The following is a 17,279-nucleotide window of genomic DNA, read 5'->3' on the forward strand; positions in this document are numbered from 1 at the left end:
CTTAATCTCAGTAAGACACTTTTCATCTCTTGTCTTATAGAACTACTTTTAGTTTAGTGGGAAGTCTTATCATTAGTATGTCTTGTCCACATTTCCAGAGCAGGGGGAAATGATGTGTGGGGAAAAAGGAAGCTCTAACAATATGGAAGACAGACAGTCCTTCTCTGCAAGCATGGGCAGCTTTTGCTTCCTTGACCCTTCACTGCTGTATAGTTCTGGGGTTGCTACATCTCATTTTTAAGAAAAATTATAGAAAACAGAATATTGTAAAACATTGAGAAAACCTTTTAATGTTGTGTTCTGGATCATAGTAGAATTGTTAATGGTAGTTCTTGGCAAAAGGTGTTTGAGGCTCTGATCTTTTGCCTCCAGTGGACAGGTCCTGAGAACAGAGGATGGGGGACATGGGGTACCTGTAATTTTTGTGACAAAATAGCCTTGATTTTGTGTAGTCATTTAAAAACATTTTTAGTATAAACAGTGTAATTTTGTTTAATTGTATGACTTTCAGTGAGGTTTATGATGAACATTGTTTTCCTTGCTTTTGTTTAGGAAGTTTATCGGAATTCTATGCCAGCTTCAAGTTTCCAACAGCAGAAACTTCGAGTCTGTGAAGTCTGCTCTGCCTATTTAGGTCTTCATGATAATGACAGAAGATTGGCCGATCATTTTGGGGGTAAATTGCACCTGGGATTTATTGAAATAAGAGAGAAGCTTGAAGAATTAAAGGTATATTGGTAAATTAATATCTGTCACTTTATCCTATTTAGCCACTCATTCTTTTGATCTGCATTAGTTGTGGTTAGTTGTCTTTTTGTATAATATTCTTGACTGCGATTCTGTTAACAATTCATATTGAATAGTGTAGGATTATAAATGGAGATACCAGCTGGTTTAGTGAATGATGTCTGAGAAGCAGACTTTGAAATGCAATCCCCTTATTTTGGGAGGTAATATTTTGTGTTGGGTATCATGTTGAATTAGGAATCTTCCAAACTGGGTTCTAAACTAATCCTTTCATACAAAGTCCCCTAAAATTTCTATTGTTATTTTCTTTTATATAAAATTATTAATAATATTAATATAACAAATATTTAAAGGAAGATGGAGAAAATGAGTCATGTATTTATTTGAAATATTTTCCAGTTTTTCACCAAATAGCCAGGACCTTGTTTGTAGGACCTCTAGTTTTATTTTATGCTTCTGCCTCCATTTCAGAAGGGAGTTAGAATGAAACCTGTTTTTAAAAAATAGACAGTCACTGTCACTTAAATATATAGGCTGTCGTGAGAAAGACAACACAGTTCTTACACATCTGCTGAGTTCTTTTGAGAAGTTAAAAAACAAAGTGAGGGTATCTGAAACGGTAAACATAAGTGGTCAATGGATATAATCAGTTTACTTTTCAACAGTCTTATGTGGTTAGTTTTTTAAAAATTGTGGCACTGTAGCATTTTGTCATGAATTCAGGACTGGCTCAAAGGTGGCAAACACTGGATAGTGACTTTATGCATTTATGACTGGAATTAACCCAAGATCCATAGTTTGACATTTAAAATAAGGTGGAATCAGAAACAGCTAGAGACATCTCCATATTTACAGTTAATACTGAGCTCTTCTCAGTATTCCGAGTAGTGAGGATGATCTTGGGTTAAATTTTTAAAAAATCACAAAATGAGTTTCACTACAGCAAATGGTGTGGGCCTCTAAGGTAAAACTCAAAGATTCTATTTACTTGGGTATCTTTGCAGATATAGACCGAGCAACAGAATTGTTTAGCATTTTATTGGTATTTTTAAAAGCAGCAACATCAAGATGGTAATTGGAAGTGACAGAAGACATTTCTATATTGCAAATCATAGAGCATGGAAATTTGTGGTGATTTATAATGGTTGATGTTCGAAAAAACACAAAATAATGCTAGAAAACATTCAGAAGTGGACAGTCTTAAGGGGTTTTGAAATATCATTAAGAAATCATGGAGAAACATGGAGTGTTACAAATGTTCCCCCAAGGAAAGATTTTAGAAACCAGACTTGTAAGCCTGATGGCCTGGCAAAACTTCAAATTGAATTGTTATTAAACAGATTTTGATATTACCTTGTACTATATTGGAAACCAGATATGTTAAAGTTTAAGATAATGCTCAGTAAGAATGGACTCAGTAAATAATGCTTTCTGTTTATTATTATTTGAACTATCATTGTTTTTTAAGAGAGTCGTCGCTGAGAAGCAGGAGAAAAGAAACCAGGAACGCCTAAAACGAAGAGAAGAAAGGGAGAGAGAAGAAAGAGAGAAGCTGAGGAGGTATGGAGTAATTAATTGACTAGTCCCAGTATCTGAAGCTGAATATCTCCAGTTCTCAAAAGAGATGTGATTGATGCAAGATTTTAGATGTTAATAAATCTGGACGTGGGAAATTTTGTTTACTCTTAAAAATATTACCATATGAAACAATATTTATATGAGTATGTTCACTTGTGGCCATTTAAGTCCAGGTGATTTCCTTTAAAATGTACAATGAAGTCAGTTTAAATGTCTTGAAATAGACTGAGTATAACATGCTCAAAGCTTGGAGGAAGGTGGCATGACCTAGTCACATATTATAAAGGAGTTTAATTAACTTAGGCACAATATCTACAGAAGAGAATATATTTAAATTTTAGAGATGTGTAATACAATTAAAGGAACACTATAAATGAAAACTGCAGGTATCCTGTCCATCCTCAAGTTGTTACAGTAGTTATGAAGATGTGTTACAAAGAATGTTTCACCATGACGCGATGCATTTGTTGCCAGTGGATAAAAGTGACTCAGAACATTGACCTGCAGTTTTAATTTCAAGACATTTAAACTGACTTCGTTTGTTACATGGCTTGTAACAGGTAATCTTTTTACAGTGTCATGGCAAGATGAAACACAGCTATATATGGGTATCCTCCCTTTTTAGGGAAAGTGCTGTCATTCCTCTATTGATATATATGTTCTTCATTTACCATAAATTTTAACTCAAGAGCTTTATGTCTGTGCTCTTTTGTGTACACTAAGTTTCCATGGGAATATTACCCAGTATGTAATATTTAAGACCATATAAATGGCATTAGAAATCTCAGTTTAAGTTAAAATTCAACTGAATTTAGTGCTAGTAATATAAATGATTCAACTGAGGTGACAGTCAAATGGGGGGAAAAGAATTCTTTGCCTGATTACGTTTTCACATTCACAGATGATAAGAAAGTACATCACATCTTTACTTGTTTGTTGCCAACTGGCAAATTTCTTTTAACACTGTTTATAAAATGTAACACTATTTCAGAAATGTTTTTGAAAATTTCTTTTTTAATCTATGAACTTGAGGAAATGTTGCAACTAAGTATGGAAGATAAGGAAATTACAAGCAAGTACAGAATTACATGAGATAGGATTCCAAGTATGGTAGTGAAAAGGGTAATAATAAAAATTACTATCACTTACTGGTTGCTTATCATGTGCCAGGCACTGTGCTAAGAATTTACTTATATTAGTTCATCTGATCCGTACAACCCCCTGTGAAATTTATATTACTATTCCTCCTTTGCAATTGACAAACTAAGCTGAGAGAGAATATATAGTCTGCCCAGGTCACACAGATGGTGATTGGTGAAACCAGAGTTACAACTTACGTCAGGCTGAATCCACAGCTGTGTATCAACCATGCTGTATTTTCTCCACAAAAAACCTCTGTGCCTTCCTAGTAACCATGATATTAGCTTTTACTACTTATTGAGCATTAATTCTGTGCTGGGAAATGTGAAGAGTGCTTTCAGGTAAGAGTATTGTGTTTCATGTTAAGAAGCAGATGTAAGATTGAATCAGGCATTCTAGGGGTTATAGTAGGAGGTTGTAGTTCCAAAGTGTATGCATCTCATCATAGGAATTTTACTTTGTTTCCAGAGGGAAAGAAGAAATGACAGAGATATAAATGACAAATTATTTTTTCCAGGTTGGGAAGTGGTTTCCGGAGAATTAGTGAGTTGTGATGTACTGTTACAGTCTCCTAGGAGCATATTCTTTTTTAGCGCCAGATAACCTAGTTAAGGAGGCTCATATGCCAAGGCGGGGACGTCTATAGAGTTTGTGGTGCATTTTGGAAAAATTTGTATGCATACAATACATGCCTTATATTTATAAAATTGGTATAAAAATTAAAAATCAGGAAGAATAATTTTAACTGCACATTTTTTCTCATTTATGGTTACTTTTCTAAAAATAGTTTTTTTTTTAGGTCTCGATCACATAGCAAGAATCCAAAAAGGTAGGTTATTGTATAAGAAAGGTATAAGTAGTGAAGCTGTGTTTTTCAAAGGTTATTTTTATAAATTAAATATCTTTTAAAAATGGATGAGAATTAATAGATTAATACTCTTAATTCTTTTGTAGTTTAAGTTTGAGCAATGTCATTTGAGAACAAACTGGTCAGAAGATACTCATGGACTACAATTTAGTATTGTCAGAGTAATTATGTACAGTGCCCTGGAGTTTATAGGGAAAGCTTATATTTTAAAGAAATGTAAAGAAATTTTAAATAAAAATTTAAAGAAATCTTTAGAAGCTCAGAGTAAACATGTGACAGGATTTATTTTTTAAAAATCAATTTGAGTGGTGCATTTAAGAAACATTCGAAGAGGTTGTACCTGTGGAAAATATAAGTAGGTTAAATAGTTGGATATATTTTTGAATGAAAAAGATCCATGGTGGGTTATTAAGGGAAACTGAAATGTTTAGTTTATGCCTTGATCTTGACTTTCTATGAGTTTATCCCTTTGTTACAGTGATCACAAAAGGCTTTAAAGGGTGCTTACAGCCTTAAAGACGAAGAGGACAAGATAACACTTGACTTTGGCGTTGGGCATTAATATTTGGGGGCTTTTGAAGCCTTTCTCATAGTTTTTACTAAGTACTGGTAATTTTTTTCTCAGAAAGGTGGGGAACATAATGTACTTCATCATTCTTAAATTCTTCACTTACCATTCCCATTCTGGAGTCTTTCTCATGGATCCGTTCCCATGTAGAATGCCCTTTCTCTCTTTTTCAAATCCTCCCATTCCTCTTGTTCACATCACATCTTTTTGAAACCTTCTGAGTACTCTTAACTCTGAAGAGTATTTCCCAAGAACTTTTCCCTATAAATTGGAGCATTTGTTGTTAATGAAAGAAAAACCTTATATTTCTGTTACATGCCCTTTAGTACTTTCAAGAAAATTTCAGTGGTATTTCTGCTTAAAACACCAAAAAACGAAGACTTAATAAACGAGACCAATTATATCAGCCAATTTATATTGTTGTGAGTTTCTCGAATCCAGGATAAGAAATAGAAGCATTAGATGATGACACTGTAGTTGTTTACCAGTTAACTAATACAGGCTAGTCCCTTTGTTGAAAAGATACTTGAAGGGTTTAGACATAAAACATCTTTAGATATTCAGGCCAGAAATTTAATTTCTACCACTCTAGTCCAAGCCACCTCTTACCTCTCTATTATAAAAGTCTCTTAACTAGTCTCTTAATTTCTATACTTGCCCACTCTTCTTTTCCACCTCAGTCTGTTTTTCACACATCAGCCAGAATGAGCCCTTTACAAAGTGAAAGAAATCACGTCAGGCCTCTGTTTGAACCCTCCGGAGGTGCTCCATCTCTCACAGAAGTTGAAATCCTCACCATAGCTTTTAAGTAGAGTGGTCAGTCTGCCCTGGGGTAGTTCCATTTTATGTCTTCTCTCAGCATAGTTATTAATCCCCACCCCCCGCCACATAATTTATCATTCAGAGCCTCCTGTTTTGAATGGTAAAGAACTTGGTCATCCTGCCTGTAATACCCCTGATACTATTCCCCTTTGCTCACTTCATTCCAGCCAAGTGGGTCTCTTCTATTCCTTCAACATGCTGAACTTTCTCACCTTAGGGCCTTTGTGTTCCCTCTACCAGACACACTCTTTGAGATGGCTTATTAGCTGATTCCTTTACTTCATTTCATCTTTGCTTTAATGCTATCCTGTCAGAAAAGCCTTCCCTGCCTATTCTGTATAAAAAATTACTACCTCCTCTCTCTCTCCATCTTTACCCTTCTTAATATATCGTTTCTTTACTACCTGACCTATCTTTATTTACTGCCTACATATCTATGTAAACCTCTTCCTGGAGTATAAGCTCCATGAGGTTAAGGAAGTCTTTTTTCAAAGATGAATAAAGTGGGGCTGGCCTGGTGGTGCAGCAATTAAGTTCACACGTTCTGCTTAAGCAGTCCCGGGGTTTGCTGGTTCAGACCCCCAGATGCAGACCTAAGCACTACATGTCAGGCCATGCTGTGGCAGGCATCCCACATATAAAGTAGAGGAAGATTGGCATGGATGTTCACTCAGGGCCAATCTTCCTCAGCAAAAAGAGGAGGATTGGCGGCAGATGTTAGCTCAGGGCTGATCTTCCACAAAGAAAACAAAATTTTAAGATGAATAAAGTTATGCATTGGAAGGAATAGATTCATTATAATAGCTCAAAATGAGTGATTAAACAAAATATCATTTGATAAAACTTGTATCGATTGAATGTTATGTTCTTTTCCCTGTGCTCCTTTTCGGAAATATTTTTTATTCAGTTGTAGAAGTAGTCTCTTCAGCTGTGGTTGATGCTAGGTCCACAATCTGTGACTTTCTTTGCCTATAATGTGGACATAAGCTGAATGCATTTAAACTTCATTTAACAAAATAATCATTTGGAAATAAACTCAGTTTATAAATTCTGTCAACTTAATGATATGCGTTTGAACTTTATCAAATTATAAGAAAACATCACATTCTTAAGGTGCTTAAAAAAATTTTTGTACCAGCTTTATTGAGGTATAATTTACATAGCATATCATAAGTTCACCCATTTTAAGTGTAAATGATTTTTAGTAAATTTAAAGTTGTGCATCTATCACAATCCATTTTAGAACATTTTCATCACTTGTAAAGTGCCTTTTCTAACAAAGCTGCATGCCTTTCTTCCCCTTTGTTTTCTCTCAAATGTTTTATGTCCTTTGCATATGCCATCCCAACTCTCACCACACACATAATACCCAAGTTAGTTTTGCAACCAAGTGGAGCCTACAGGAGTGTTTTTCCTTCTAATTTCTTCTAAATGTTTTTCCTTCTCATATGTACTTGTAAATAGTGTTTTTTCCCCCCAACTTAAAGTTCTCAAATGATTTATGCATGTGAGTTTTTCCTCACAAATCATGTACTACTTGAATAGAGAACTGTCTTACTGTGTTTTAATTACATTGTGACTGGGTATTGTGGGCATTCAAACTTACTTTGAAGTTCATATAACCTTTCTAATTCAGAGTTAGTAACTTATTCTAAACAATATTCTTTCTCATGCCTCTCCTCTCTTCTGTCCATGTCCATCAGGTACTTACTTTGTTTCTAAAGTATACTAAAAATCTTAGACGTTTAAATGGAATTAAATCCATAAAGCCTCTAGATAATACAATTCGTGGTGTGTAGTAGTGGTAGAGGTTGTTTCCTTTCACTTTTTTGATATTCCTGATGTAAATTTATACAATACTGATTGACCTCTGAGAACCCATGTTTAATTTTTATTTTTGAATTCTAGCATGTAGTTATTTAATATGCCAGCAATTTATTTTAGTGTAGATTTAGCTGACTTGAAACAGAATTGGCATTAAATAAGGCTGCAGAGGGATATTTTCTCTTTAAAGAAAAAGCTTTAGAAAGCAAGAAGTGTGGTGCTGCCGAAGCTGAAAACTAAGTCAGGTGTTTTCTGTAGATCCAGGTCCAGAGAGCATCGCAGACATCGGTCTCGCTCCATGTCACGGGAACGGAAGAGGAGAACTCGATCCAAATCCCGGGAGAAACGCCATCGCCACAGATCCCGTTCCAGCAGCCGCAGCCGCAGCCGCAGCCACCAGAGAAGCGGGCACAGTTCTAGAGACAGGAGCAGAGAGCGATCCAGGAGGAGGTACTGAGGCATCCGTAAGAGGAGTGGCGCTCCCTTTATGATTGAGAGTTGGATACTGTTGGTTTGCAACTTGCCTCTGGTGATATGTACACATTTGTGTGGGTGTATAACGTATTTTTCCCTGATTATATGGGTAATTCAATAAGAACATACATATGAGCCAGAGTAAGAAATTGGAACCAATATGTGCAGAGGTTACTGCTTTTCTCTGCTTACAGTGTCTTGTAAAAAAAGTACTTTATGGGCAAATAATTTTAGGTACCAATACTCGGAGTTTTTTCAGTATGTATTGGCAAATTAGGGGCTCTGAGAAGTCCTTTCATTAAAAGTCTTTTAGCTTTGTTTGACTCATTGTTTTCCAGACTTCTTTGAACTTGTGCACTTTTTCAGAGCAGACACATTCTAGTATTCTTATTTAATCTGCACTTAGGTATATGCATTGTTATATACAGTTACTTGGCAGGGCAGATTCAGAATCTTAAGAAGTTACACTTCCTTGACGTGAAAACTCAAAACGTGCAAGGAGGGTAGACTTAGAGTGAGGGATGTTTAAGGACCTGAGTGTCTATTCAGGACAGACAATTCGAGTGTGATGGAGCCTCAGCATTCGCAGTCTGTGTAGACCAAGCTCCCAGAGCTGCTCAGGTCGTCTGATGGCCCTGAAGCCAGGTGATTTCTATGGAACATAAACCATGCTTAAAATAGCTTTTTCTTGCCAACTCTTCTTCAGCGTATGTATGACAGACTTTTTGAGTGCCTGGTACCTACTAGTCTTAAATTTTCTGTGGATTACTCCACATAAAGCCCATGATAGAATCCACAGAAAGCTGTTGAAAATCTTTTTTCTTTTTGACCCTGAACCAGTCATTCCCTGAAACTACTTGCAAGCTCAGTTGGTTAATAGGCTCTCAATCAGTATTTTATTTATTATATTCTTGCCTTGTTCCAAGTAGGGTTTTTTTTTTCGAGATTCTTTTTTTCCCCCCACCTTTATTGAGCTATAATTGACAAATAAAATTGTAAGATATTTAAAGTGTACATCGTGATGATTTGATATATGTATACTTTGTGAAAGGATCCCACCATTAGTTAATTAACACCATCACTGCACATATTTTCTTTGGTGAGAACATTTAAGTTCTATTCTCTTAGCGGACCACGCAGTTCTTAAGGTGACTTCAGTCAGTAAGAATTGTATACTTTCTACTCTACTAGCCTAGTAAAAAAATAACAAAGAAATACAACATAGTTAAACAACTTTGAGTGAGTTAGAACACAGGACTAACATCTTCGACAATAATGAGACTGATATAAGACCTAATATATTATAATGTACTAAACTTTATATCATAGAGTAAATAATACAGGAATTTAGATGAGGGAGATTCCAGAGTGATAAAAAATGGCTTCAGGTAGTAGATAAAACTTGAATAAAGTAGGTATAATTTGAATAGGTAAAACCAGGTAGGAAAAAGGTATTCAAGATAGAGTGAATATCACAAGCAAATGCAGAAAACAAGCAAGGAATTTCTAAGGGACACAGTTCCCCATAGTGTCATTTGTAGACCACTTATCTCACACTCTTAAAACTGTGGGCACCAAGTGCATTGCCCAGAAAATTGCATTTAAAAAAATTCTCCGTGAGTGGTATCTGTGGTATAAATTTTGAGAATCATCCTTCTGGTTGATGGAAGATGTAGACCATTTCCCTTGTCAGCCTGCCCACCTGTCATTGTTTCTGGTGTCTGAATGTTTAAAGGCCTTCATTGGTGGTGGGGATGGAAGGGGTGGGCATGAAGTCTCCTCATCTGAGATTGGGTTTTCCTCGTCCCTAATGCTTCCTGCATTTATGAAGTTGTATAGGAAATTTTTCCACCATACTACATGACACCTCTAATCTAATATTTTCAGCATGTTCATAAAGAGGATTATTTATTATAAATTTTGCTTTCCTTAAGAGCACTTCTAATCCTTATATGCAAATTATTCTTTCAAAGTAACATTCTTTGTTTTTGCCAAAAATTAGCAGACAATTGCTATTAAAACCTACGTTATGACATATAAGATAACATCAAGTTATTGCTATATATTTAGTTTTCAAGGTGAAAGTCCCAGTTAGAAGTTTTTTGTTTGCAGTTCTCCTGCTCCAACTGTGAAATACTGGTCTCTGATATAAGTAGATTCTGCTTGTAACCTTTCTCTGGCAATAGTTAGTTACCCTTGGTAAATGAGGACTATTTGCGTTTTTCTGCTTCCTATTGTGTTTAGACACATGTAGTGCAGACTTCAGAGTAAGCCTACTTGAGTTCACTGGCCCCCTGGGCCCAGTAATCTAATTATCCTACCTGTCTTTCCCCATCTGCTAAGTAAAGATAGTAAGAGTACCTACCTTATTAGGCTTATTTGAGTGAAATAGTGAATAGCTTATGTTTGGGACATTGTAATCTCTCACAAAACGTTAGTTGATGCTCATCTCATAGTTGTTTTTCAGTTATTATTACCAACCTCTGGGACTTACCAGCACCTGGTGTCCCTATTCTTAGGCATCGTCTCCATCATCTCTCTCCATGTTCTGTTCTTACAAAGGCTGTAGGTAGGACTAGTGTAACTAGGCATGCATTGTATGATTTTTTTTTTTACACATCATTTTTTAATTAAGTTTATTAAAACCTTAATTAAATAGAATGCTCAAAGTTAACATTATTTAATCTTCCAGCTTTTTTGGTTTGACCCTCCTTAACTATATTTCTAAAACTGATTTCAGTGGTAGTTTTTTTCCTGCCTTAGAAGTTGAAAGTATTACTTATTCAGGTTTTTGGCAGTGCCTCAGATCCTAATTCTGAACATGAGTTGAGTGAGATAATTATGTAAAAGTACCATGTCACCTGTAAAGAATCAAATAAATGTAATATATGTTACTGAGTCATTCTAGATGTTGAAAGTATGGAAGATTCCGTATTAATTCTGATCCCACTGTCCTTTGGTTTTCCTTCTGATTGAATCTCTGATATGAGCTTGTTTTGTTATTATTTACCTTTCTTATTGAAGTTGGGTATGGGAATGGAGCAGATGGTATTAAGAAGCAGTTATGGTTAATCAAGATTTATTATGGTGTGATCATCTTGTTTTCCATTCTGATTTTTTTTCTGTTGGTTGAATGAGCTAATTCAGGAGGAGTAAAGTAGATATTCAAAATAATAAATGGTTATTTAAAGCCATACTATTAATTGAGTAGTTCTCTTATATAAGTCAAGTGTTGGCAAAGTACCGCCTGCAGGCCAAATCTGGCCCTGTAGCCTGTTTTTCTATAGCCAGCGAGCTGTGGATGGTTTTTACTTTGATAAAGAGGTGATAAAAAGAAAGGGAAGAAGAATGTACCATAGAGACTGTATGTGACCTACAAAACCTTAAAATGTTTACTGTCTCACTAGACAGCAAAGAAAAAAGGTTTGCTGACTCCTGTGTCCAGTCATTGATTTCCATTCAATTTGGAATCTAAATTCTGTTATATATTTTTTAAAAATTTGATAACATTTTTCACTTTTTAAAGGTATTGTCTCTATATTATTTTTTATATTAAATACATTTGCTATCAATTTGCTATGATTGCCTCTGTGATAATGAGAATATCCTATAAATCATTCCCCTTTCTTTCTTGGATGTATTCTCTATATCTTCAGCTAGCAATACCTTAATATTTATCCAATTCTTTCATTTGGATTTTGGGTTTCCCAACACATTTTGCTCCTCAAATTAATATTTTTCAGATCCTCAAAAGAAAGATTCAGAGACCAAGACTTAGCATCACGTGACAGAGACAGGAGTTCAAGAGACAGATCACCTCGTGACAGAGATCGAAAAGATAAGAAGCGGTCCTATGAGAGCGCTAATGGCAGATCAGAAGACAGGAGGAGCTCTGAAGAGCGCGAAGCAGGGGAGATATAATTAGCTATGTACATGTCCTCAATCCTTAAGCTTCCTATGGAGTTACATACTATTGTTTAGTTTACAGCTGTTCGGGGTGACACAGTGAGCAGTTCGAGACACCAGTCCAGCTAGGCTAGATGTACAGTATCTAACTTGATCTGAACTGAACTTGTTTTCCTTGTGAAGCCTATAACTACATCCCTAGTTTCTGGTGAAGCTGTAATACAATTCTGAAAGTACAGTTTTATATAAGATGCTGATGTCTTTATTCTTTCTAGTAGGAGTGATAGTGAACGAATTGTGTTACTTGCCTTGGGATTTTTTGAACATCTGTAAAATTCTGTCTTCCTTTCTAGTTCAAACAGCAGCAGCTTTGGGGAATTTTTTTTTTTCTTTTATTCTTCCTGCCTTTTGTATCCCCTAATTGTAAGAGAAAGGGGGTCAGGGAAGCAATATAACTTCTCTTCTAAGATTCTATTCCCATTATTAATTACTAGCTGATTACAGTTCAGAGCATTATAATGGAATGTGTGCTGGAGAAATTTAAAATACTGGGAGGTTTTTTTGTTTGTTTAATGGTGCCTATTTAGAGTTGGAACTTGAACAGCTGTTGCATTACATAGTTTGCTTTTTTATTGAAATTTTGAAATCAAACGTCTTGATTTTTCTGTTCTATTAAATTGCTACATTCAGGATGTTTTGAAGGGGGGTGGGGGCAGGGACTCTTTCATAAGCACTTCTTATTTTATTTTGTGTGTGTGGAGTATAAAGGCTACACTCTTATTGTGAAAAATAATAATAGTAATAAAATGAAAGAAACAATCACCACCACCATCATTAAACTGTAACTTGTCTAGTAAATTGTCACTAGAACTATTTGCTGTGGGCATTTCTTCTATTCTGTTATATCATTAATAGTGCCTTACTGTGCAAGGCACCAAAGGAAATAAATATATACTTGCAAAGATTCAGGATGAACTGTTGCTCCACCTGGGCCCCTTGCTGACTCTATTCCAGCTACTTCAGGGCTGTCGTAACAACCGCTATGGAGAAGGACCGGACTGGCAGAAGAAATTGGGTTTTTTGTTTGTTTTTGGTTTGTTTTGTTTTTCTTCTTCTCCGGCAAACTGAAATAAAAACACGGTATAACCAACATGATGAGACTAACGATTTCTACACTGAAAATTGATGGGCCCGCTGGTGATTAAACAGTAGGTGGCAGGTATCACCTGTGATTCTAGGAAATCTGAGGAACAAAAATACATTAAGTAATGAAATTAGTGTCTGTGAGCATAGTTAACTAAGATCACCTTTTCAGGGGGACTGGCCCCGTGGCCGAGAGGTTGAGTTCGCGCTCCACTTTAGCAGCCCAGGGTTTCACTGGTTTGGACCCTGGGCACGGACATGGCACCGCTCATTAGGCCACACCGAGGTGGCGTCCCACATAGCACAACCAGAAGGACCCACAACTAGAATATACAAGTGTGTACTGGGGGGGTTGGGGAGAAGAAGTAGGAACAACAAAAAGAAGACTGGCAACAGATGATAGCTCAGGTGCAAATCTTCAAAAAAAAAAACACCTTTCAAGAACTATTTCTGTCTTTGGTCCCTTAAGTGTGACAAAGTTGATGTGACAGAGGAACGTGGGCCTGAGAGAGAGAGGGAAACTGATACCATCTAAGTGACATCAGATTTACGTCTAGAAGGGACACTCACTAAGTTCCCAGTTTACCAAGCTATGCCTCATTAGCTGAAGGATTTCTACCATATCTGGTTTCACAATTCAATTTATACAGAATTTAATCTGAGAGAGCCGCCTACACAGTGGTCCATTCCCTTGTTTTATTTTTGGTTGCTGGGAAATTGTTTTTATCTACTTTGTTCCTACTGGTCTGCACTGTTTTCTTAAATCCTTCTAAGTACTTTGGATTTAGTTCCTTGGGGTATGGAGTAAGATCAAAAAGGTTAAGCTGGTGGGTGTAAGGAAAACTGTCTGGGTCTTGACTTGTTAGAGTTAGTGATATATCTGAAGTTAGAGACCAAACTCCAAAACATGATTAAAAAGTGTTTTAGAATTATGTTTGTATAAATTGAATTCAACACTTGTTCCCTGCCTAATCATCTAAATGACGGGGTGTCTTGTCTTGTTAGCTGCTACTGCAGTTGGTATTTGTAGGTGGTACAGGCTGCGCGACCACCAGCAATCAATCACAGCCAGGGAAGGACATCCTCATCCCGGGCTGGCACCATGGTAGATCACTTGAGCTGCAAGCTTCTTTAAATGAATGAACCCACTTTTAAAAAATCTTTTTATAAAAATTCTGTTGCTTAAATACTCCTAATATTTAGACTTTGGGGTAGACAGTCTGTTTTTAATAATCATCCTTAAGCCAGGGCAGCCACTCTGAATTAGAATAACCATAGAATCTCAATATCTTTCTCTCTCTCATACACACACAATTTTTGATACTTCTGTTATCTGGTGAACACTAATAGAAAGTATAAGTTTAGTCACATACTTGCAAATGCATTTCATAACCTGGGGGGTATCGTGCTAAGTGTTCCCTTCAGTAAGGCCTTTGTTTTGCTTTCATCAAGCATTCCCCCCAAAGCTGCTTTGCTGAGCTGCTAAAGCTAAAGAAAAAACCCTCCATTTCTAAGTAGGTTTTTCTTTTTCAAGGAAGACCACCTTACCTCTCTGATAATTAACCCTAAAACTAAGGTTTAACTTTTCTTTGTCTTTTCCAAGGTCCTGTTTTTTTCCCTTCAGGTCCTCTTTTAAGAGTCTATTTTAATTATTTAATAATAGCTTCCAACATTAGCCCTTTGAACCAAAGCCAAGGGTGAGTTAAATTTAAACACTTTGGGCATTCATCGTGGTAATTTGTCATTCACTGTGGTACCTTTCAAAATGGTAGTTTTAGATAATGACCCATCTTCATAATGTTTTTATAAATAAATGTCTAAGTTTTTCAACATTAAAAACCCAAGTAAATGTTATATAGTTTAAGATATATACATATCCAAGGTGGATATTCAGCTGGTTGTGACTGGTGTGGCTATACAAATTGTTAAAACATTGAAACATGCCCCTTCGGTCAGTAATTAGATGCTGCCCTGAGCTTCCTGAGGGCCTTCCCCCGACCCAAGAACATCCTCGCATTTCTCAAGGTTGGTGCCTGGCACAGCTGAGAACCTTCATAACCTTGGCCCACCACAGTGCTGTAGTGACTCAAATGTTTTGAAAACCATCCTCGTCTGTGTTTTTCCTATCTGAAAAAACAAAGCTGTTTACATCATGATCTTACTAAACCTTGACTACTGATGATTAGATTTTCCCACGATTTAAATATGGCAATACAAAGTTGCCCCTTTCTCTGTTTTTCTTTCCATTGCCTGTTCTAATTTGAAGAAATAATCCCAGCTTCAGGGGAGTTAGGAAAGCGTGGAGAGGGCTGAGAACAGGGTTTTGATGGCAGAGGCCTGCCAGCAGAGTGGTGCTGGGGCTCCGGTGAGCAGAGCATTGTGGGGCACTGGGGCCAGCAGATGTTTCTGAACTGTGAGATATGCCCACATGTTCAGCAGAGACCAGGATGTTGCAGGTTCTGGGTCTAAAAGCACATCTGGGGATCAGACCAAACTTAGCCTGCATAGTAGGGTTTAGGATGAAAGCAGGGCATTCAGATTCACAGAACTAGGCTCTCAGTCAAGGATCCAGCAAGGAAAGACGCCATACAGGAGACGCCAAAGGCTGGTGCGCACACCAGAATCAACTGACACTGCTTTGGAAGAGTGACTCTAAAAGTCCCAAAGATAGCACACTTGTATTTCTGGATACTATTGGCTGCCTGTAACAGAAGATCAACTCAAATGGGCATAAAAATGAAGGGTCTGTATTGGCTCATGGGAGTGAGTTCCATGTGACAGCTCCATCCCTAGGTTAGCACCCAAGCCTGATATCCAGATGGAAAGAAACCATTCCACCTTGTGTATCTTAAGAGCAAGGCAATTTTTCCCAGAAGCCTCAGGCAACCTTCTTCTACATCTCTGATTCAAACTGCGTTGTGTTCCCATTTGGGAACCAACTGAAGTGGGCAGGGTAATGACACCTCTGGTTGGTTTAGGCCTGGGCTCCTGAACCAAACATTGGCCAGGGGTCGGGAGTGCAAGGTTGGCAGGATTGGCCTAGATGTGTCAGATGCCTGCTATCCCTGCTCACCCCTACCCCGAACCTGGAGTCACTGCCAGACCACACAGCTGCTCCATGGTGCAGGCGGGAGGGTAGAGCAGGTGAGGGAGAGACAACCCCAGCGATTCCTTGGCCTGCACACACACCCTAGTGTTTACAGCCAGACCAAGTTCTGGGGCAGAGAATGGACCTTGTTTTCCACATCCTCCCATGAGCCTGGCACAGGGACACAGCTGATGCTCAGTAAATGTGTCATGAATGAAGTGCCTTAGCAGTTCAAGCACACTAATCCACATGGTTTCGTTTGACTTACACATCACCGTGAAACTGCAGGAGCAGTTTCCCATCATCACACCCACTTACCGGGGAGGAAACGGTGGTGCCAAGTGACTAATCCAAGTCACGACACAGTCAGCTGATATCTGATTCTGAGCCTGAGGTGGCTCCTGGCATAGTATTGTGACAGGGATGTCCTGGGCTGGGAGGGGCAACTCAGGACCAACAGAAGTGTCCAAAGAGGGAACAAAAAATGCCAAAATGAACGCAGGCAGAATAACTGTATAGTACTGTACAATTTCTAAAACCTGTAGTCTCATTTCACTTTTATATTACCTCTAAAACTGAAAATAACAGATGAAAAGCCAATGTTCAAACGAGAATATATGGAGTTACATGTTTTAGTTCCCTGAGAAAAAATTTTTTTAGAAAGTTTGGTACAAATTACTTGAAATCAGTGTTAAAATCTATCAGGTGATGAAATATGAAGTACCCAATATCACAAAGTATTTCTGTCAAAAGTGTCTATATTGAATTTAAGCCTAACTTCCAGTTTACAGGAAATGAGACAAATCCAGAATCTGTGTCACTCTACAAGACAGCTTACATGGTCTCTTCAAAAAGTCAGTGTTACAGAAAAAACTTTCTAGGTTAAAAGAGACTAAAGAGATAACCCATAATGCTTAAACCCTGATTGGGTCTTTGTTTAAAAGACATTAGTGAAACTGGAGAAATCGGAACATGGATTGAATATGAACTTAATGTTAATCTTAGTTAATTAACTGTAATGGAATTACAATTGTAGAAAAATATTCTTGTTTTTAGGAGATACTGAAGTATTTAGGGGGGACGTGTCGTCTTATTTTCAAATGGTTCAACAGTTTTATACA

At 37.2% G+C, this 17,279-nt stretch overlaps 1 protein-coding gene across 20 annotated transcripts in view; it reads left to right on the top strand.

Annotated features, from left to right (window-relative positions):
• LUC7L2 (LUC7 like 2, pre-mRNA splicing factor) overlaps positions 1–13,087 on the top strand; it is a 57,663-nt gene extending 44,576 nt beyond the window's left edge. For 19 of the 20 annotated variants that reach the window (XM_044777090.2, XM_070514510.1, XM_070514480.1 and 16 more), the window contains 5 exons: positions 553–729; positions 2,216–2,307; positions 4,265–4,294; positions 7,806–7,997; positions 11,765–13,087. In XM_044777090.2, the coding sequence (XP_044633025.1) occupies positions 553–729; positions 2,216–2,307; positions 4,265–4,294; positions 7,806–7,997; positions 11,765–11,942 (669 nt within the window). In that variant the 3' untranslated portion in view covers positions 11,943–13,087. Of the gene's footprint in view, positions 1–552; positions 730–2,215; positions 2,308–4,264; positions 4,295–7,805; positions 11,601–11,764 lie in introns of those variants that run through there. The other variant, XM_070514512.1, reaches the window with a different exon arrangement.
• Positions 13,088–17,279: the final 4,192 nt, after the last annotated feature.

The sequence above is a fragment of the Equus asinus genome, chromosome 1 (genome assembly GCF_041296235.1).
Source record: "Equus asinus isolate D_3611 breed Donkey chromosome 1, EquAss-T2T_v2, whole genome shotgun sequence".
Classification (NCBI taxonomy): domain Eukaryota; kingdom Metazoa; phylum Chordata; class Mammalia; order Perissodactyla; family Equidae; genus Equus; species Equus asinus.